Source organism: Malus sylvestris, chromosome 3, assembly GCF_916048215.2.
Source record: "Malus sylvestris chromosome 3, drMalSylv7.2, whole genome shotgun sequence".
Classification (NCBI taxonomy): domain Eukaryota; kingdom Viridiplantae; phylum Streptophyta; class Magnoliopsida; order Rosales; family Rosaceae; genus Malus; species Malus sylvestris.
The window spans coordinates 34,496,637-34,519,156 of NC_062262.1; the positions used below are offsets into that span (position 1 = coordinate 34,496,637).

The 22,520-nt window shown below is 37.7% G+C and overlaps 4 protein-coding genes across 5 annotated transcripts; 3 read left to right on the forward strand and 1 right to left on the reverse strand.

Annotated features, from left to right (window-relative positions):
* Positions 1-288: 288 nt before the first annotated feature.
* On the forward strand, positions 289-1,978 carry LOC126614657 (aspartic proteinase 36-like). The gene has a single exon (XM_050282305.1). It carries the CDS (start codon positions 310-312, stop codon positions 1,744-1,746), a length of 1,437 nt encoding a protein of 478 aa, XP_050138262.1. The 5' UTR covers positions 289-309; the 3' UTR covers positions 1,747-1,978.
* A 4,989-nt stretch (positions 1,979-6,967) lies between these two features.
* On the forward strand, positions 6,968-8,976 carry LOC126614656 (aspartic proteinase 36-like). The gene has a single exon (XM_050282304.1). It carries the CDS (start codon positions 7,385-7,387, stop codon positions 8,819-8,821), a length of 1,437 nt encoding a protein of 478 aa, XP_050138261.1. The 5' UTR covers positions 6,968-7,384; the 3' UTR covers positions 8,822-8,976.
* A 223-nt stretch (positions 8,977-9,199) lies between these two features.
* On the reverse strand, positions 9,200-11,658 carry LOC126614660 (BTB/POZ and MATH domain-containing protein 2-like). The gene is made up of 4 exons (XM_050282308.1): positions 10,955-11,658; positions 10,513-10,861; positions 9,948-10,224; positions 9,200-9,616 (listed from the first exon to the last, which is right to left on the reverse strand). The coding sequence occupies exons 1-4, from the start codon at positions 11,380-11,382 to the stop codon at positions 9,438-9,440; spliced, it is 1,233 nt and encodes a 410-aa protein (XP_050138265.1). The 5' UTR covers positions 11,383-11,658; the 3' UTR covers positions 9,200-9,437.
* Positions 11,659-15,879: 4,221 nt separating this feature from the next.
* Positions 15,880-20,809, forward strand: LOC126614659 (uncharacterized). Of its 2 annotated transcripts, XR_007620474.1 has the most exons (6): positions 15,880-16,194; positions 17,521-17,698; positions 18,324-18,729; positions 19,067-19,147; positions 19,382-20,124; positions 20,225-20,809. XR_007620474.1 is itself a non-coding variant. In XM_050282307.1 (5 exons), exons 1-5 carry the CDS (start codon positions 16,108-16,110, stop codon positions 19,881-19,883), a joined length of 1,254 nt encoding a protein of 417 aa, XP_050138264.1. In that variant the 5' UTR covers positions 15,880-16,107; the 3' UTR covers positions 19,884-20,241. The 2 variants fall into 2 exon arrangements, 1 of the variants encoding a protein (XP_050138264.1); XM_050282307.1 differs by having other exon boundaries at positions 19,382-20,241.
* Positions 20,810-22,520: the final 1,711 nt, after the last annotated feature.

Consider the following 22,520-nt stretch of genomic DNA (forward strand, 5'->3'; position numbering starts at 1 on the left):
TTGATAACACTTATTTGTTTAATTTTTTTAAGCAAACTAAAAGCACTTCTCAAGTGCAGCTTTTGTACAGCTTTTTCTTCTTCAAACAGTACTTGTATTAAAAATGGTTAAAGACGAACATCAACATTAGCATCTAACATCAACGACCGATGTATACTATGATCTTGACTTAGTTATTATCTCTAATTAAATAAAATTTGAGTTTAAAATTGAGAAGAAACCATCCCTATTTAATGTTAAGCCAACATTCAAGAAAACGCACAACCCTCTCGGTCCGACCTCAAAGATTCTTGCTTTCTTAAATTTCATATGGATCTTCACAAAAATTCAAGAGCCGTTCTGGGTTGTTTTCTGATTCTCTCCGCATTTTTTTCCAATGCGTCGGCAAACTTCGTGTTCTCCGTTAGCCACAAGTTCAACGGCCGTGACGGACGGTCGTTGAGCGAGCTCAAAGCTCACGATTCCCGCCGTCACGGCCGGATTCTTGCCGGGTCTGCTTCTGCTGTGGATGTACAGCTGGGCGGCAATGGCCGTCCGTCCGGCACCGGACTGTACTTCGCCAAGCTCGGGATTGGGACGCCGTCCAAGGACTATTTTGTCCAGGTGGATACAGGGAGTGACATCATGTGGGTCAATTGCATCACCTGCACAGACTGTCCCAAGAAAAATGACATTGGCGTGAAGCTCACATTGTATGATCCGAAAGGCTCTTCGAGTTCGAATGCTGTTACTTGTGATCAGGATTTTTGCACGTCGCAATTCAAAGATCAGCCTCCAGCCTGCCAGCCGAACATGCCCTGCTCGTACGACATGACCTATGGTGACGGAAGTGAGACGATGGGAAACTTTGTGAAGGACAATGTACAATTTGATAAGGGGACTGATGGCAATGTTGTGTTTGGTTGCGGAACTGCGCAATCCGGGCAGATAAGTAAGTCATCCAGCGCGCTTGATGGGATTATCGGATTCGGGCAGGCGAATTCGTCTGTGTTTTCCCAGCTGGCTGCTTCCGGGAAGGTGAAGAAACAATTTGCACACTGTCTGGACAATGTTCGCGGAGGCGGGATTTTCGCCATGGGCGAAGTGGTGGAGCCAAAGGTGAACGACACAACGCCGTTGGTGCCGGGGCAGGCGCATTACAATGTTGTACTGGAGACAATTGAGGTAGGAGGTGAGGTCGTGCAGCTCGCCTCCGATGTTTTCGACACGGGGTCAATCACAGGGACGATCATCGACAGCGGAACAACCCTGGCCTATCTCCCACAGGAGGTTTTCGACCCTATGATGCAGAAGATTTTAGCCAAGCAGCCTGACTTGAAAATTAGCACGGTTGACAACCACTTCACATGCTTCGAATTTTCCAACAATTTAGACGATGGATTTCCATTGGTTAAGTTCAACTTCAATAATTCGGCTTCCCTGACGGTTTATCCCCATGACTATCTGTTCAAGCTGAAGGGACATGTGTGGTGTTCCGGCTGGCAGAGCAGCGGGATGAAATCGGCAAGCGGAGAGTCCCTGACGCTTCTCGGAGATTTGGTGCTGTCGAACAAGCTGGTGATATACGATGTGGAGAATCAGATGATTGGATGGACCGATTACAACTGCTCATCAAGCATCAAAGTGAGGAATGAGAAGACTGGAACAATAGATACAATTAGTGCTCACAATCTTTCTTCAGCTTCAGTTTTTACGGTTGGGAGATTATTATTGACGTTCTTCTTGTTAATTTCTGCTGTGTTTTAGATTATGTTTGCATCATAAATTTTATCAAAGAAATTGTGGATTTTACATCCATAAATGTTATGCTGTTGGAATTTTCTGTGTGTATTTGTCGACTGTTATACAAATTGTTCTTGCGCAATGCCTTGCGTTTTAAGTTTCCTACATAGTAGTGTGTATTTGATTACGAATGTCCGCAGCAACTTTCATGACACATGACAGTACGTGTTTGGTTAGAAATGCCAAAGAATTTGAACATCAGGTCGTGTATTATGTTGGGGGGGGGGGGGGAGAGAGAGAGGAACTTTCACGTTACAAGCCAACGTGGACACCAACATCCTTCTGAATTACACAAGGCTAAAAGCACTCGCAGTTATTTCTAAACCTAGAATAATCTCTCACCTTTTTCGTTTCTTTTCAATTCGTTCTTTCCTTTTTTCGTTGTCAACGGAGAAAATATCTAGAAATAGACCTCTTATCCACTGTGAGATGTGCTCTCAATACGTTTTCTTACATGTAGTGAATTTTCAAGTCTAGCATATGAACAACACAAACCAGAGAACGTGAATCACGTGTGCCGTTGGGCTTCACACATAGGTCAACCTGCTTTGATATCATGAAGAAATTGATGTTTCACTATAAACTCAATTGGCAATATAAAATGTAACTCAACTACTTATAAACACATGCGAGATCTGTCATTCTCTCGATGTTGTTCACTCTCAACAAAACATGATAATTTTGCATACAGAAGTTCATCTCTGTCATCAGATTCATCATTTTCTTGTTTTTAGACGCAAATATTTCTCTTTTCTGAATTCATATGGATTTTTGGTCGGGTCCTTTTGACATCAAACAACGTTGCCGGCCAAATAAAGAGTATCACACAAACTAAAGAACGTGACAAATGATTAACAACAAGGGAGTGAGAGAGCGTTTGTAATAAACTCCATGTAATTGCCAAGAAATATCCAATTGGCAATTCCAATGTTTCACGTCTTATCCTAAAATAAAACCAATCCAATTGTTATTTTATTTTAGAAAATTTTACATAAGTACCACCCGAACTTGTAAGCATATACGTAAATACCACATGAATTTTTAATTATTACCATCAATTGACTTTCTAGGGCTCTCGATGAAATCAATTCGTCCAAATGCAATAGGCAATTTTTTTTTTATAGGGGCGTTGGAGTCAAGTCATGAAGAGAATCGAAAAGGTTGATTTCGGGTTTGATTTTGACAAGTGTTGTTGAAGAATTGAAGTGAAAAGTATGCAACTTACAATGAAGTTTAAAGATTTTTTTATAGGTCAGCCAGTGAGTATGTGGTTTACCTTAATTTATTTAAATATTATTTTTCAAACTCTTATGGAGGGAATTGTCGAACTGGGTCTGTACAAATCCCCAAATTTGGTGCCATATTGACTCCAGCAGTATTATTTTGGAGTCAATTTGATCCTAGTCAATCCCACAAAGTTAATTAACGAAAATATTCCTGCAAGTGACATGTTTTAACAACAACATAGAGGAAAAGTAACTTAGGTTCAAGTCGTAAAAAATAAAACTTGAAAGTTTAGGTGATATTATCTCACATGCTTACAAATTCAAGTGGTATTTGCTCAAAAAACTCTTTATCTTATATTGGAAACTAATAGTAACACTCTTTATAAGTGTATTTTTCTTTCTAATTATAGAAATTTTGGAAAGTAAAATGATTTTTTTTTTAAATGTCAATAACAATTCACTCTCTTTTTCTTATTATTGGAAAAAGAGTTTTAAGTTTTAAATTCAGACATTTTAATATCAATAGTCTAGTTACGTCGGTAACATAATTTCCTTTTTATTTTCACATGTAAGCAGATTTGATAACACTTTAAAGATTGGTAAATTTTTTTTTTTACTAAAAGCGTTTTTAATCATTTAAAAGCACATTTTATTATATATATATATATATATTTATTTTATTTTATGGAAAACTAACTAAAAGTTCAATTTTTTTTTAATTTTAATGAAAAATAACAAATACAGATGTAGTGAATAGTACCCATAAAAGGTAAAAATGTGGTTTTTTGTTAAAAGTAAACAATATAGGGAATGTTTCGTTAAAACTCCATTTTTTTTTATCCACGCAATGCTTATATATTAATATTAATTAAAGACAAATTGGTACATCAACATGAACAGCTAGTGTGTTGAACAACCAATCGGTGTACATATATATATATATATATATATATATATTTTTTTTTTTTTTTGAACAAACGATATTATTTATCTTTAATCTTTAAGATTAGAAAGCCAGAAGGCCAATTTGGTGTCTCAAGGCTTTACCAAAAAGAAATGGACTATAAAGCCCCTCAAACAAAAAAATCCACAACTACCTGAAAATAATAGAATACAAAATACATGGATAATTTTGTCATAAAAACAAAAAAAAAATAACAAAACATTAGAAGCAGTTTTCTTCCCACTTTCTTGCGAGAAGAATCCGCGTGATGGAAGCAAAAGAAAGCGTCGTCGTCCCGCACAAGAACCACATCCGGAGGAACTCTTTCACTCATCTCAAGTACCACACCCGGAGGAAAATAATCAGTTTTTTTTTTTTTTTTTCTGTCAGTTAATTTGGGAATGGTGACTATCTTAGAGCTCGTTTGGATGTGCTTTTAAAATGACTGAAAGCGCTTTTGGTGAAAATATTTTTGGAACCAATTCTTAGTAAAAATGCAAGTAAATTATGGAAAAGCACTTAAGGTGCTTCCGGGAAGAAGCACATAACTGGTGCTTCTTGTAGAAAACACTTTAAGTGCTTTTGGAACCAAAAAATATTTTCTCTAAAAGCGCTTTCAGTCATTTTAAAAGCACATCCAAACGAGCCATTACTCAATGGGTGAGATTGTGTGTGTTAAAAGAGATTGGGCATCTACAGAGCCATGAAAAATCCCCAAGTCGAGTTTTGATTTTCCACTCTTTTCATTTTTTTTTCTTCCATATTCGTGAAAAGGATTGGGAGTACAAAGTGAAGCTTTTCCGTAAGTTTTCGATTTTTTTTGTCACTGATCTTGATATAATTTTTTTTTTTTTTTTGAGGTTTTCAGAATATGGGATTTGATCGAAATGTGTGATTTATATCATAAGGCTATGAAATTTTACTAAATTATGTTTCAAGCTATGGAATTTACTTAACTGTGTGTTTTACTACTATGTTTACAGACTATATACAAGAGCAGGAGATGGAAATCGAAGTGTTGGGAGAAAATTTTGGCAGATGACTTCAAGGGTATCTGCTATGTGGTGCTTCTGCAGACCAGCATTTGTTATAAAATTTGTTATCTGTTTTCAATTTTTATTATTACCTATTCATTATTAATTTGTTAGATGGTAGACAATCGCACATGTTTCATATTTACTTTGAATGCCGTCAAAGGTATCACCTTTTTATGCCTACTTTAGAATAAAACTCTAATTAATAAAAGTACAAACAAGTTGATGAGAAAATATTATTTTTGACGGATGAAACATAAAATTGACGTTTTGGGAGGCTTCACATCACATGAGATAAGACTTTACACTTTTCGTATTTGAATGATTTCAACGCCATTGTGATCAATATTAAGCATGTACTTGATTTTGCTTTCCAAACGGTGTTTCCAAATAAAAGTATCTCCAATGGTAAGTATCTCCTTCTCTTTCATTTTTAGTTTCAGTTTGGATGCAAATTTTTCTTCTTTCTGTTAGATTATGTCATGGAAGCTTTAGGTGGAGTTTTTTTTTTCACGGTAAGTAGAATATAAAAGGAAGGTCATGCCCAAAGACTTACGAACTAAGGCAAAACACTAGAAACAGAGACGGGAAAGCATAGAAATGGTACAACAAAAATAATAGCAAAACGTGACTGCATGAAGGGTAAGTGACTTGAAGTAAACTTCAGTCTCGACCCCATTTCTAAAAACCAAGCCCCAGAGAAAGATAGGATAGGGTTAACAGTGCAAGTGCTAGCGATAGAATAGGTAGAACACTATGACACGATGACACGATTATGTATTCTGCCTCACCAAATGACACTGTCTGTTTTGTCCATGCATTTTTATGTCACCCATAAATGAAATAGGGATTATAGACTTGGACTATTATAGGGATTACAGACTTTGACTATTAATCGATTGTGGGTATATAATATATGTGTTTCATTTGGTGGTTTGCATTACTAATATCAATTCCATGTCTACATTCTCCTCATTTCTTTTTGGTTAAACAGGGTTCGGTGCAGTGAATTAGTGGAGCATTCAAAGAAAAATACAAACAGAAATACTGCATTACTAAGGTATTTCCCTCATTTCATTACTGAGGTATTCCTCTATTCATTCTTAATTTTGTTAGATGGTACACAATTGCACAGCATGTTTAATATTTACTTTGAATGTCGTCAAAGGCATCACCTTTTTATGCCTACTGTCTTAACTTTGGTTAGGGTCGTATATGTTTTCCTTTCAAGGAATGTTGTGTACAAAGATATTTCGCTTCCCTCGAATTCAACATAAGGTTATATTCTTTCTTTTAATGTTTAATTCCCGTTTTCAACTTTTAATGCAATTCAATTACAAATACTACTAATATTTAATTTTAACTGAACGCATTAAATTTTCAACAGGACGGCGATATAAGTTCATGATATGTTTTGCTATCAAGCGTATCAAGGTCAATTGAAGTTCTTGGATTGTTTTTATACTTTTTATTTAGCTTTTAGTTGCAACTAAATTATGATAATCTTCTTTGTTATTTATTACTTTTTTTTATTTACAAATTCTAGATAAATACTTTAAATTACTGCTTGTATTATTAGAGATGATAATCGTCTTTATTTTATGTTTCTATACATTGAACCAATCATCGCATATAAATACATCTAAAATGTGTAAGTCACACGTAGCGCGCCGTGATGAAAAAAATGTCTTTCGCACGCGCATGAGCGCGTGCAGAAAGGCTAGTACTAATAAAGGTGAAAATGGGTTTAACCTTACAATGATAAAACAATAATGTGGCTTAAATTCATTTTTTAGGAGAATCAAAACTTTCACTTACAAATGAAGAAAAATACAAGTAGACCAAAATATTAAGTCGCAACTCGTTACATATTTATATATGATCTTGACTTATTACCTCTCCTTTTGAGTTGGGTGGTTGACAATTTTAATTTGTTGGTTAAGTAATTAATTAATTAACATTTGAGTTTAAAGTTGAGAAGAACTCATTTCTAAATTCTAATTAGTGTTAAGCCAACGTTCAAGAAAACGCGCAACTCTCTCCGTCCGACATCCCAAGTCTTTCTTCTTCCTTTCCCTCTCTCTCTCTCTCTCTCTCTCTCTCTCTACACATGCCTTTCCCTCCTCCCTCGCCGACCTCCTTGTGCCTTCCCCCACCCAACTCGCCCATGAATTCTCCACAAAACTCACCTCTCTAAATCCCCAAAATCCAATCCAGGAATCGTTTTCGAATCCGGGTATTCTCCCCAAAAAAAGCTCCTTTCCCTGCGGGGTCCATATAATCCAGATCTCAGAAGCTTCAAATTTTCGGACCACCAATCCAAATTCCAAATTTTGAATCTTTGGGTTGTTTTCAATCTCGATTCCGACCTCAAAGATTCCTCCTTTCTTTAATTCCATATGGATCTTCACAAAAATCCAAGAGCCGTTCTGGGTTGTTTTCTGATTTTCTCCACATTTTTTCCAGATGCGTCGGCAAATTTCGTGTTCTCCGTCAGCCACAAGTTCAATGGCCGTGACGGGCGGTCGTTGAGCGAGCTCAAAGCCCACGATTCCCGCCGCCACGGCCGGATTCTCGCCGACTCTGCTTCTGCGGTGGATCTACAGCTGGGCGGCAATGGCCGTCCGTCAGAGACCGGATTATACTTCGCCAAGCTCAGGATTGGGTCGCCGTCCAAGGACTATTTTGTCCAGGTGGATACAGGGAGTGACATCCTGTGGGTCAATTGCATCGACTGCACAAACTGTCCTAAGAAAAGTGACATTGGCGTGAAGCTCACATTGTATGATCCGAAAGGCTCTTCGAGTTCGAAAGCTGTTACTTGTAATCAGGAGTTTTGCACGTCGAAATACAACGGTCAGCTTCCGGGCTGCCAGCCGGACTTGCTCTGCCAATACGACGTGACTTATGGCGACGGAAGTGCGACGGCGGGATACTTTGTGAAGGACACTATTCAATTTGATAAGGGGACTAATGGCAGTGTTGTGTTTGGTTGCGGAGCTAGGCAATCCGGGCAGCTGGACAAATCATCCGAGGCGCTTGATGGGATTCTAGGATTCGGGCAGGCGAATTCGTCTGTGTTTTCCCAGCTGGCTGCTTCCGGGAAGGTGAAGAAACAATTTGCACATTGTTTGGACAATGTTCGCGGAGGCGGGATTTTCGCCATTGGCCAAGTTGTGGAGCCAAAAGTGAAGAACACAACTCCGTTGGTGCGGGGGCAGGCGCATTACAATGTTGTAATGGAGGCAATTGAGGTGGGAGGTAATGTCCTGCAGCTCCCCTCTGATGTTTTCGACACGGGGTCAAACGCAGGGACGATCATCGACAGCGGAACAACCCTGGGCTATCTCCCAGAGGAGGTTTTCAACGCAGTGATGAAGAAGATTTTAGCCAAGCAGCCTGACTTGAAATTGCACACAGTTGACGACCAGTTCACATGCTTCCAATTTTCCAACAATGTTGACAATGGATTTCCATTGGTGAAGCTCCACTTCAAGAATTCGGCTTCCCTGACGGTTTATCCCCATGACTATCTGTTCCAGCTGAAGGAAGATGTGTGGTGTTCCGGCTGGCAGAGCAGCGGGATGAAATCGAAAAGCGGTGACTCCATGACGCTTCTCGGTGATTTGGTGCTGTCGAACAAGCTGGTGATTTATGATCTGGAGAATCAGATGATCGGATGGACCGACTACAACTGCTCATCAAGCATCAAGGTGCGGAATGAGAAGACAGGAGGGGTAGATACAATTGGTGCTCACAATCTTTCTTCAGCTTCCACTTTTACAACTGGGAGATTATTATTGACATTCTTCTTGTTAATATCTGCTGTGTTTTAGATTTTTACTGCAACAAAGTGGCCGGCATTCATTATTTTTTGTTGCATCATAAATTTTATCAATGAAATTGTGGGATTTTACATCCATATATGTAAAACACTGTTGGATTTTTTCTGTGTGTATTTGTTACTGTTATACAATTTGTACTCGCCGCAGTCCTTGCTCTTTAAGTTTTCCCAAATGGCACATGACAGTACGTGTTTGGCTGGGGATGTCATCGTAGTAACGTGGCATCCCTTTTTACTTAATTGCACCACTTTAAGAAGTCAAGGAATTTGACACATCAGGTCATATACTATGCAGGGGGGGGGGAGAGAGAGAGAGAGAGAGAGAGAGAGAGAGAGAGAGAGAGAGAGAGAGAGAGAGAGAGAGAGAGAGTTACAAAGCAAAAGAATTGAATTTTCATTCGATCAATCAAAACAGTAAGTACTACAACTTTCACATTACAAGCCAACGTCGACATCGACATCTTTCTGACTTACACAAGGCTAAAAACACTAGCAGTTATTTCTAAATCTAGAAATAATCTCTCCTTGCATTTTTTTTTTGTTTCTTTTCAATTCGTTCTTTCCTTTTATCGTTGTCTACAGAGAAAAGGTTTAGAAAGTTCACTTGCCTATAGCCTTTGCTTCACCCGCCTGCCATGGATGTCACTGCCATCGGGAATAGCTTCATTCCCTTGCCTGCATAAGGACGCAGAATGCTCATTAACACTAGCTACGTATTCCAAGAGATCGGTCAGAATGGACGGGCAGCTTTCCTTCAAGTGTTTGTAACCATCTGTTTGCATAACACCTGCAAAACAAAAACAGTATAACTAAGTATCAATTAATGAGTTACATAGCATTTCTATTCAGAACCCAATGATTAAACAAAGACTACACAAGGACCAAAGCGACATGAGAAGTAACACGAAAACATAAATTACATTTAATACCCTACTTTTACCAACTAATTTCAAAGGCTTACGTACGAAATTCACACGTAAAATAATTAACAAATGATGAATATGAATTTCTCCTACCAATTATCATCCACATATAACCAAATTATCATCCATAATCATCATCAACAATTCTACTTTCCAGAGTTTTGTGAAATAAAGCCTCAGAGAGAAATGGGTTACCTAGTAGATTTCCGGGAGTTGCAATGAATCTGAGACACACAGGTTTCAGCTGGGAGCAGTGATGTTGTTCTGCCAAAGCTAATGTCGTTGCCACATTGTTTATAGTGACATCCTGGCAAAGATTTGCCTCACACATCAACCTGAGCCTGTCTAAGCCATAGCGATCCGCTGCTGCAAGCAGATGCTGAGCCATCAAAGTGGAAGCCCCATTGGAGTTGATTCCAGTAAGCTCTTCCATGTCAGGCAGTGAATCCCAGTATATAAAATGAAGTAACGCCTGCACACGGACAAGATGAATCCCAAATTGGGATTTTTCCATGAAAACGAATCTTATTACTTCTTGCTAGGCCACATTATACCACTTAATACCAAACGACAAAAAATCACTACTGCAATACATATCAGAGTACCGACATCAATGATGCAATCTGCTAGTGACATTGCAGCTAAAGTAAATACGAGATCAAAGTCATGGATACCAAACAAATACCGTAATCAACTTATAACGTTAAGTGCAAAAGTTTATCGGCATCAGCAACCAAAGAAAAGAGGAAATGCAACAAACCTTGAAGACTGGAGCCTCTATGTCCTCAACTTTTATGCAACGAGTGTTCTGATCTTTCATGGGACCAAATAGTTGGGCCCGGAATACAGGTGATCGAGCTGCTAGGACCAACTTGTGAGCACAGAAAATTTCCTCGTCCACTTCGAAACTTACATCAGTTCCCTTTCCGGTTTCCAGTAGCTTGCCAAACTGATGAGCCATGCTGGATGGCGGTATCGGTATAGAGTAAATTTTTGGTCCCTGTGTATGTGACTTGACAACACCAACCATACAGTTAACTGATAGGCAATCATCTTTAAGGTAGTCTGATGTCTCCAAAGAAGTTCTTTTGAAAAAGCGTTTGTAACCCCTGCATTAAATAAAGCAATACACTTTCATCACAAAAGAAAGATACCCACGAATACGCAATCAATCAAAAACCCGAAAAAATTCGGAAACCCACCACATGCTTCCGCGATACTTGAGCGTGTAAGGGCCGCTATCCAATGTCCTCCCGAAATGGCTATGCACCTTGTGCCTCTCGTTCCCGCTCTGGTCCAAAAGCGTCAATTCGAACAGCGCTCTCACATCGGTTCCTTCGCTGGCGAGCGCGATGAAGAGCGAGACGTAGGCGGCATTGTCCTCAACGCTCTTGCCGTCCGGGTAGAAATAGATGGCCCACGAAAACCCACCCACATTAAACGTATCGGAAGCTATGTACTTGCCAATCCCAATCCCCTTGGACAGCGAATAGCCGTTGATCTTGAAATGGTGGGTCCCGTTGACGGTCTCGGTGATCGACGTCGACGCAGTGGTGGTCGGAGGCGGCGAAGAGGCTGGAGAAGACGAAGACGAGGAGGGCCTGGAGGTTTCTCTGAGAACTTTACCCATCACCCAAATGAATTACTCGGATTTGGGATCTAGGGTTTAATCGGAATGTTGGAATTCGGACAAAATTGGATGGGGAAATGAGGAAGTTAGGACCTTCGGAAAGAGAAAGATTCAATCTTTTCCTGGAGATTTTCTCGGGAAAGTGATAGAGAATCTAGGGTTTCGTTTCTCGAAGGTGAATTTGCAGGGCTTCAGAATGAGAGCGTAGAGAGAGAGAGAGAGAGGAGAGAGAGGGAACGGGAAGTGAAAGACGATGACTTGTGAAGGTGTATTTTTATAGTTGCCTTTTCTGACATGTGAATTATTGAAGGCGGAATGAATCCCCTCTGGACCTAAACGAACCGTGTTCACACCTGTTTGTAATTGTGGAATCAATCATTTCTGGACCTAAATCAACCGAGTCCATTCCTATTTGTAATCGTTGAATCAAATTCTAATAGTTCAAAACATTTGATGAGTAGGCTCAGTTTTTTTTTATTCGGAAAGTATCCGGTTCCATTGAAAGGAAAATGAATTAAGCAGCCCTTGCCGACCTACATAATCGTTAACCCACTCACGCTCCCATTAACCTACGTAACAAATAGAGTTTTCATCGTGGCTGTCCCTTTTTTTTATTTTTTTTATTCATGAATGATTACAACTTCTCTAAATTAATTGTTTCTTCGCATATATAATTTTTAAGTGATAAAAAAAATAAATGGTTGTGATTTTTGTACAAGTGAAATATGTTAATCGTAAATGAGATATAAATAAGTTTCTCATAGAAAAGATACAAGTATTGTCCTTCTTTTATTACACTTGATTCGTAGGACTTTAAAAGTTTATCTTTCTATGTATAAAAAACATGTAGCCTATTTGGAACACCAAGTTCACTTGGTATGACTTGATAAAAAAAAAAATGATGCAAATACAAATTTTAATTGCTACAATGATTACTCTTTTATGTTCAATATTATGAGAAACTATTAGATTTGACATTTCAATATTTGATCGTTTAAGTGATAAAGATTTGTAAAATTTCAATTGAACTCAGTTTTCATCTCAATTATTTTCAAAAAAAAAAAAAAATTACAAAAAGTGATTTAGCTATAATTATACATATTTAATATAATCATCATTTCGACAATCATATGATAATTATATCAGGTACACATTTTCATATGAATTATATTGGAGGGTCAGATAGTAGTTATATTAAATATATGCAACAATTGTAGCCATTTTATACAATTTGCTATTTGTTTTTTTCATTTATTTGTTGAGGTGAAAAGGCAACAAAACACAAAGATTAAATAGCCGTTGGTTTCTTGCTCAAATGGTGCGGGGGATTATGTTTGTCGTAACGCGCCACTTGGCGATGTGCCTCTCTGGAATCTGGATGATGGGCAGACAGGCAGCTGAGGGAGGTCACTCTACCGAGGACGGAGATTCTCGGATCAAATTATTCGGATCTTTTAAATTTCATCTAATAACTCATTTGTTTTGATTCTTTTAAAGTTATGATAATTTTTTATTGTTTGATGAAATTTGAAAAGTTTGAATCATTTGATCTGATATTCTTGGTAAAATATCCGAAAAGAATCTCTTTCCCTCTACGGAAAGGACCACGCTACGTCCTGGTGAGACCATGTCATTATGCCACGTGTTTAATAAGATAAACCTGATAGATTTCCTATCATCAGTTGTTCTCTGTCAGGTACAATAAGCTAGAAAAACAATAAAATGTGCTAAGATGTGTTGTGAGTGTTGTCACATGAGAAAAACTTAATGCTACATATTAAACAACATTGTGTCACAACTATCGTAATTCAGTTAGTTAAGAATATTTAATTTCATTAAATTTGATTTCGCTATTTTCATGCCACGTGAGAAAAGACAAGAAGATTTTGTTTTTAATTGTTTGTTAAGGGAGCTTTCATTGGCAAGTGTTTCATCACAATATGTATGTATCATGTATGAATGAACCAACTGGTAGGGAAGAGATCTCTTCCAAATTTCTTCCACCAAAGTCACACAATCAATTGATTCGGACCCTTGAAATTTAATCAAACGACTACAAACAGAAGATCTATTTAAAAGTTATAATAATTTTAACCGTTTAATCAAATTTTATGAATCCGAATTAATTGATTGTGTGGCATTGGTGGAAGAGATCCGGAAGGGATCTCTTCCCCAACTGGTAAGACGGTCTGCCACAAAATTGCCTAGTGCGACTATATGCTACGAACAAATATTTGTCCTTGTGGTTTAATATACAGTAGGTCGATGTTTGGTAGTCATATTTATTTCCTCCTACAAGTCAATTCTTCTTATTTTGTTGACCATATGATTATGTATGCATGCATGCAGCTGCAGCATACAGTTATGCATTTACTATAACAAGATAATCGATTAATGCCTTTACTATAAAGGAGGTTTCTTACCTAAAATGGTTTTTCGACATGATTCTTTTTTTTTGGTTTTTGACAAGTGGAAATTGTAGAAATGGTCCATCAACTTTAATTTAATTGGAGTAATGGTCATTCAACTAAAAATTCATGATCATTGGTCCCTTAACTTTTCAAAACGTGGAGTCATTTTCATCAACTCCGTTAGAAGTTCCATCACAATAAGTTATGCGCCACACACGTGAGGCTGAATCAAAGGGCAAACATAGAAAACGAAATGAGAAAATTTTCAGCAACAGTCTCTCAACTTTAACCCAATTTGAGAAATGATCCCTCAACTTTAATCCAATTGGAGCAATGATCCTTTAACCTTAACTTAATTGAAGCAATGATCCTTCCAACATAATTAATTTTGAAGGAATTATGACTGAGTTGTTGAAAATGACCATAATTGCACGTTTTGATGAGTTAAGGGACCAATGATCATGAATTTTTAGTTGATGTATCATTGCTCCAATTGGGTTAAAATTGAGGGATCACTACTACAATTTTCTCTTTTGACAATGAAAATTGATACAAGTGGTCCTTGTGTTTGTTCATTGTAAATTATTTTGGTCAATCTATAATAAATTTGTAATATCCTCGTTAAATTCTCACGTGAACGGTCATGTGACCCCCTTAAGGGTATTTTTGTCAAACCAACCCGTCCACTTAACAAGGATGTTGACAAATGTTTTACAAAATTACCAAAATGATTACAGTGAACAAATTCAGGAACCATTCTATCGATTTTCATTGTTAAGGACTAAAATAAGGAGTTATGTCAATCTTAGAGACAATTTTAGCTAAAAAGCTCTTTAAAGGTTTTAATCATCTTCCATTCTTAATAGCTTCTCCCTAATGGTGGAAAAATTATTGTCCAGGGTTGCTACATGGGGCAGAAGATTTTATGTTTGAGTTGGTAGAGTCAAGTGACCACAATAGTCGGGGGTCAAATATGTAGTAAATTTGAAGGTTGGCACCATTAATTCAGTAATCAAGATTCATCTCTCCATTTGATGAGTCTACCTGAATTTTATCATTACTTGATTGGAAGGTCAAATAAATGGAGTGGTGGGGAATGCCACTATAAATATAGACAACTAAGACAAGTCTAACACCACCACAAATACTAGAACATTGACTCACCTTATTTTATTTTATTTTTTCTTGAAAATGTACCGGTTGTTAGCTTCGTTATGGTAGTTCAACATTTTGAAAGTCAAAAAGACTCATAAAGGCGTTTCTTTGGCCATTTTCGTGTGATTCACCGGCCAATAATCAAATCTCGAACGATAAAATACGGGCATAAAATTCGTCTTTAACCACTGGATTACCTCATGGTTCTTGACTCACCTAATTTGATATACAAGTTCCAGCTTCAAATTGTGAAAATTTTCGAGTACACCTATCTATAGCATGCATTGTTGAGTTTAATGCATGCTACAAATATCAAGAAAAAATTAAAAAAATATCAATGTTTAGTTATCTGTAGTATAATGTCTTCTCAAACGAGAAAGATTTTTCAATATTTCTGGAACATGGAACGGAGCACTGAAAATTTTCTTACATTGTGGGTCAATTGTGAAGCAAAGATGTTTTTTTTTTGTCAAATTCGATTCTGGTACGTGTTATCACACGCTACAACATTCCTCATCACTCATCAGCAGTTACTTCTAATCAAAGGTCCAAAATATCCTAATCAACAAAAGGCCCTCAAACTCAATGGGATGCAAAACGAACGGCCAAGATGAAGAGAAAATTTTCATTGTGACAGCAACATAAATGGTACATTACGTGTTTTTATGTAAATGACGAAATTTTTTATTTTTTAAGTTATTAACTTTTTAACACACATATTTTACAATTTGTACAATGACACACGTTGTCGTGTGTACAATGAAAAATCTGTCCAAGATGACAACCAGAAAAACAAGAAACATATTGGTACGGTGCGTAAATTCACAAACAATGAAACCCAATATGTCAGAGAGTCCAAGTTGGCAGAAACAGACAACATTTTTATGTCCGATGTGAGAAATCCAACCTGGATTCTCAAGAGATCAGAAACCTCTCGATCAATCAAACAACTGGACGGCATAAATCCCACTTTGTTTTTTTGGTTTTTCGATTTAAATTATGTGGCTGCCACGCAAACAGAACAAAAAAAGACTCACCGGTTTCTGAAATCTTGGGTTTTTGAGGGTCGAGAGATGGATCAGTTTGTGGTGGTGTGAGGAGGCCACGACCCCAAATTAGCAGAGAAATTTGGTTTCCTGGAACTTGGTTTCTCTCGGCTATGGCGGATAAGGTTTGCCTGATGGCGTTTCATGTTTACCCTCACGGCCTCGTTCTGAACCAGGAGCAACCCATGAGCTCTATCAAGGTAAAAGCAGAAGGCTTTGAGTTCAGCTTATGACTTCTTTTTTTCTGAAAAAAAAGGTTTCATCTTTGTGTTTATTTTGGAATAATATTCATTTGGTTTGCTTTTTCTTGATTGGTGTTATGTGATTGTTTGTGTTCTTCTGGGATTCATGTTTGATTTGTGATTTGGGTTTGTTCATGTATTAATCAGTTCAGTTTATCCGAATGTTTTGGCTTTTGACTTGCAGATAGAAGTTTCCATTTTTGCTTTTGTTTTATAAGGAGATTCATTGGGTTTGTTTTTCTTGCTTGATATCATGTTGTTGTTTGGGGTTCTTTTGGAATTCATTTTTGATTTGTGATTTGGGTTTGTTCATGTATTAATCAGTTCAGTTTGTCCGAAAGTTTTAGCTTTTGACTTTCAGCTAGAAGTTTCCATGTTTGCTTTTGTTTTATAAGGAGATTCATTGGGTTTGTTTTTCTTACTTGATATCATGTTGTTGTTTGGGGTTCTTTTGGGATTCATGTTTGATTTATGATTTGGGTTTGTTTGGACTCGTTCGGTTGCTTGAGGCCATGTTTGGTGTCTGGTATTGGATTCGTTTGGACTGGATGGTTCATTAGTTTTATGGTATGTTGATGGAAGCAATAGTGGCCAACTTTCAAATTTTGTCTAAGTTGAAGGTGGAGGATGGATTAGTCATGAAGGAAATTTTGTCGGAAGAGATAAGTTTCGCTCCTAACTAATCCATCTAATCTTGTGTTGACAAACAAAATTGGGAAGATTACCTTCATTTCTTACTTCAGCATACCTTGGATGTGGTGAGTTGTTCAATCATGTCTTAGGTACCAAACGTGGCTTGGTTTATCTTGCACGTTTAGCTTTACTTTCAATTTTCTTGTTTCGTTCATAACGAATCCATCTAACCCCTACAAACAACAACAACCAAGCCTTATCCCACTAAGTGGGGTCGGCTGTATGAATCCTAGAACGACACTGTGCTTGGTTTCTCCTTTCCAATCCCTGCAATGCAAGTTTTTTTTGGAAGTGGACCTTCATTTCTTCAACATACTTTCGATGTAGTGAGTTATTCAATCCAATTGCAGGTACCAAATGTGGCTTGATTTTATCTTGTAGTTTAGTTCTAATTGGGGTTTCAATTTCTTGTTTTGTTTTATTTTTCGGAAGGAATTGCATGTCTGTTGGTATTTTCCTTTTTCTTTTAAAGCTGTTGCTAGTAAGTTCATAAAGAATTTGCTGTAGTTGTTTGGTGGTTATCTGTCCTGGTCCCAGGCTCCCTGCCAGTAGTTAGTTTTTCCAAAAGAAACTAATCCTTGATTAACACAGGATTTCCAATCATTTATGCCAAGTTTTGGAGCAAAGGAGGAAATCACAAAGTTAGGATCTTTGAAATTGATGTCACAGCAATGCGAGGAGCCATGGAAACTCAAAAGTGGAGTGCCGGAGGCCAACTGGTTTGTAAAGACTGTCTCAGAAATTGAAAGACCTGCTCTGAATGTGCAAGGTATGCACCTCGTGAGCTTTTTGTTGTATGCAGCTATTGCTTGAAAATATGAGCTTAGTAATGATCAACTTATTTTGGTTCCATTTCTGTTTGTTTCGGTGAAGTTGAACTTTGGCTATCGTGTTCTATTGCATTTATAGCATGTAAAATTAAGAAATTTTGTATTTTTGCTATCTGATTTATTCTTATTCATGTGTGGTGTGACTTTCTATAAATGATGGACTCCTGCATCCTAAACAAATGCAAAATAGTTGAATAACTGTAGTGGCAATAAAGACATCGTATGCTCACCATGTTGGGGTTAGACTATTGGGCCTCGAGTGGCGTTAGCATAATTTTGTTTGTTGCATAGTTATCGCCCTCAATACATGTTCATGCGTACGTGCATGCATGATAGACCACATGCACTTGTTGAAAAAATGGCTCGATTGAGTATAAGATTGCCCATGAGAATAAAGGAGAATTATAATGGCGTGTGTTTTTATCAATTCATGCATAGTTACTGGGATGCAATGAAGGCTGAGGGGAGTGACCGAAATGCTGCTATATCCTTGTTGAATTTGTAAGACTGAAAGATTCTTTCATTGCAGTATGTTGAATTATCACTTTTTCGTGCTGATTGCAGATGTTCATCCGGACTCATTGCTGTTCAGCTGTGGAATTGCCGAACATTTCATAAGACGTGAAAAAATGTTGCAGTTCCTCAGATCAGGAGAAAGTGAAGTGGAAAGAGGCGGAGTAGATATAACCTTACTATATGACTTGATGGGGTTACATGAAATGGGCCAACAACCATCAATGCCTTCTCTTATCTACCCGAGTAGGGAGTTGAATACCCAGAAGCCCCTGTTGGACTTTGTAGGCAGCCCTCACTGGAGTTCAAAAGTTACAGTTCAGCCAGATGGTCGAGTCTTATTCACAGGTTCCGAGGCTGAGATGAAGCATCTTCTTTCTGTTGTTGCTGAATTTTACTCCTTGAGAAATACGGTTGTTTGGAAAAAGCAGTCTGTGTTGGTTCCGCACTTTAAGAGGTACGCATGGACTTGAACCTGTTTTCACTCAAATATGGCACTACCTGTTTTACAGGATCAAATACGTATATTACTGCTCAAAATGAATATTTTCTTAAAATGAAGGTGTTTGGATATACAATTATACATACATGGGTTTCTCTTACCAGTACGGCATAGGTAGATCTCGTGGGCCGAGTTTAAAATGAATATTTCCTTAATAATTCTTGCTTAGAAAATTACTCACCGATTTGATGAATACTCTACTTTCCAACTATAATCTAAATGTTCTCGATTTTTCTGTTCCTATTCTTTTCTCCTATAACACACACAACCTGACAATGAATTTATGGACCAGTGTGGGGAGCCGGGAAGCAGGAGTTATTATTGATGGAACTTCGTTCAATATGCAAGCGACTACCCTTGCTCCCTTAAAGAGGTATTTTTTTTTTCATTTTCTGGCTCTTGCTTTGATACTGTATTCCCTTTCTTTCTCCTTTTTAATGACATCAACTTATATCTTTCAATATCTTCGTATCTACCTGCTTTAAGTGATATCAGTTTCAATACCGAACGAGATATTATCGGTTTCTGCACTTGTACGCCTATTATTCCACCAAATGTTCGATCAGGGCATGATTCTTATTGAATTTACGTCTGTTTTACTTAACAGTCCTGAAAAAGTTAAGACAAAGGCGAAGCCAAAGCAGAAGAGTGGTAAAAAAGCGGGCAAAGATAGAGATCTCTACAAGAGGAACTATTTCCACGCCTGTGAGAGCCTTCTATCCATAATGATGAGCAGAAAGCAGAATGGGAAATTGGCAATCCTCTCACTTAAAAGATCTGGCCCCGAGCTTCCGGATCTCCTGACCCAGTTTTCTGCCGCTATTGCTGGAACTGGCTTGGCTGTCCTCTTCTCTGTCCTCTGTAAAGTAGCTTCTGGGAGGGTACCCTTTTGTGCGTCCAAACTCTTGAATACTGGAGTTGCATTGGCATTAGTTTGGCTCTCTTGGGGGGTGCACAAACTGAGGGACACAATCGTTGAAACCAGCAAGAATTCAAAGAAGCGGGCTTTAAAAGAAGAGGAAATCATGGAAAGGGTAGATAGAAGCGTGAAGGAGATTTACTTGAGAGCGGGAACATTGATGGCAGTGGCGGTGTTGAGGCTTGCTTGAGCATGAAATGAGAAGAGGAAAGAGAAAACGTAAAGATGGTTTGAAGAGCATCTGACCGGATGGTGAGTATAAATGTACATATGGTGTCCGATTTGGGTGATCGTCGGACAGATGAAGCTTGATGGGCATGAGGTGAAGGATCCTTCTTCGAAAGACATTGAATTCTGATTCCGAATCACTCCACTCCACGGCTGACGGGAACCGGAGCTCCCCTGAGCTCTGGCTAATGACCAGTCTGCCGGTAATAGTAGTTTAGTAGCAATAGTTAATGTAGAATGTAAATTCATATGAGGGTAACATTGTGGTCTGTAACACAATACAATTTTGTGCATCCAATGTAGGTTCAACTTTTTATTCATTCGTGTTATCCAGGCGGTCCGGGAGGGACCACCACGGCTCCTCTCTTCTTGAGAATCCATAGATCCTTTATCAGTTATGGACTATCTCTCGAGCATAGGTTTAGGTTCGGCCTCAATGGGAAAATAAAACGGAGGATCTAACAACGTATCTTCATAGACCAAGAACTACGACATCGCCCCTTTCATTCTTGGGTGACAGACGAATCGTACCATTCGAGTCTGTTTTTTCATGCTTTTCCCGGAGGTCTGGAGAAAGCTGCAATCCCACTTGTTCAACTGTTGCTGAGCAATTTTTGGATCAACAGACCTCCCCAAAAGGTAATTTTAATGTGGCCAATTTCTTCTCTTTTGCAATCAGTTTTGCAACAGCACATGCTGCTTTAGCTAATTGTCCACCCTTTTCAAGTATGATTTGTATGTTATGTATGGCCGTGCCTCACCATATTGGTTGAAGTAGATTCTTTTTTTTGATCAATCAAAACCCCTTTCCAAACTGTACAAGCTTCTTCGAAAGCATACAGCTTTCTAGATGTAGATGATGATATCTATGCAGATGGATCTTATATATGTCTTATAATTCTTATCTATAGCATATAATGAAGTACCACAAGAGTGGATATATAGGAATCAAAATCTGCCGAATAACTCATGTTATGTTCTACATCTTAGGTCTTCTGGTTCCTGCATTTGGCTTATGTTTTTCATGTAGCATTCAGACCAAATGACTATGAAATTATGTCGATACTTCCCTATATTACGGGTAACGTAGGAGACCTCTATCTTTCCATGGAGAGAATCCTTAGAATTACCACTGCTTGACTTTCAATTCGCCTCTGACCATCAAATGAAATGTGAATAACTCGTCCTTCTCTTTTGAAACAAGGGGCGCTTCTGGTTTTGTAGGTGCTTGAAACAATTGTCTTCCCCATATTACTATATCTCTAGAGTTTTTATTTTCTCGAAATATTTTCGGTGAGCATTAAGGAAATCTTTAAAGTGTACTAGTAAGCTGATTTTACAATTTATTGAGTAACAAATGTATATTTAGTAGAATATTTAAGCCGAAAAGTAAAAAAAAAAAAAGTTAAAATCACCTGTAGGTGAGGCTTAAACAAAAAATAACAAAATTTTCTTTGGTTAAATAGTCTTTCATCATCTTTTGGTTGACAAAGAGGGTTTTATTAATATGTAGTTTAGATTTTGATAAAAGAAAAATTAGCAAAAAAAAGGGTTCAAATACCTTTAAATTTAGGTTTTAAATCATTGATTACAAGTGTTTAAACACGAATTATAATAGATTTTGCGCGGAAAAGTAAATTGAGAAGAGTATGAATATGATAGTTTGTTGTAGTGGGAAGAAATAAAAAAAGTAAAAATTGACAAAAGTAATTCAAATTCTTAGGGTGGCATAAAGTAACGCGTGACTTTCTGCCACCCCAAGAATTTGAATCATTTTTGTCAATTTTTTTTTTATTTTTCTTCCCATTACAACAAACTATCATATTCATGTTCTTCAAAATATTTTATCCGTGCGTGGAGCTCGACTTTTTTTTTGAGCATCCGAGAGTTCACATTGTTCTGTATGCGTAGAGCCCACCTCGTCTTGTGTGGGTTCGCCGTGCGTGGAGCTCGACTTTTTTTTTCGTGTGCGAGCTCGTCTCGTTTTGCGTGCCAAAAACCCATCCCATTTTCTATGAACAGAGCCCGCCTTGTATTATTGCGTGCCATGTTTCACCCCGTTTTTCATGTGCAAAGTCCACCTCATTTTGCGTGCATTGAGCTCACCTAACACCCATGTTTTTTTGACAAAAATGCAAATTTTTTACTTTCGAAAAATAATTTTCCTGAGCATTAACTTTTTAAGAAATTTGGAAGCAGTTTTACAGTTTATTGACCAACAAATGTATATTTAGTAGAATATTTTGGCCGAAAACTAAAAAAAAAGTAAAAAACATAGTAGTGAGTCCCAGAACACTGTCAAATGGGGTTTGTCACTCAAGAATCTTAATGGAAAGTCTCAGCTTAATTTTCAAAACTTCACAATGAGGCAAAGGTGAAAATAAATAGATTGAATGGTGATTTATGTACGAATTTGCAAAACCGACTAAAAACTATGAGTATTAATCCACGTTTTTTTTTGTAAAATATTCAATTTTTTTATTTTCTCGAAATATTTTACATGAGCATTAAGGAAATCTTTATAATGTATTTGAATGTTGATTTGTCCAAAACTCTCTCGCTTTCTGTCTTTTCCCCTGTATTGTTATCCCTATTCTAA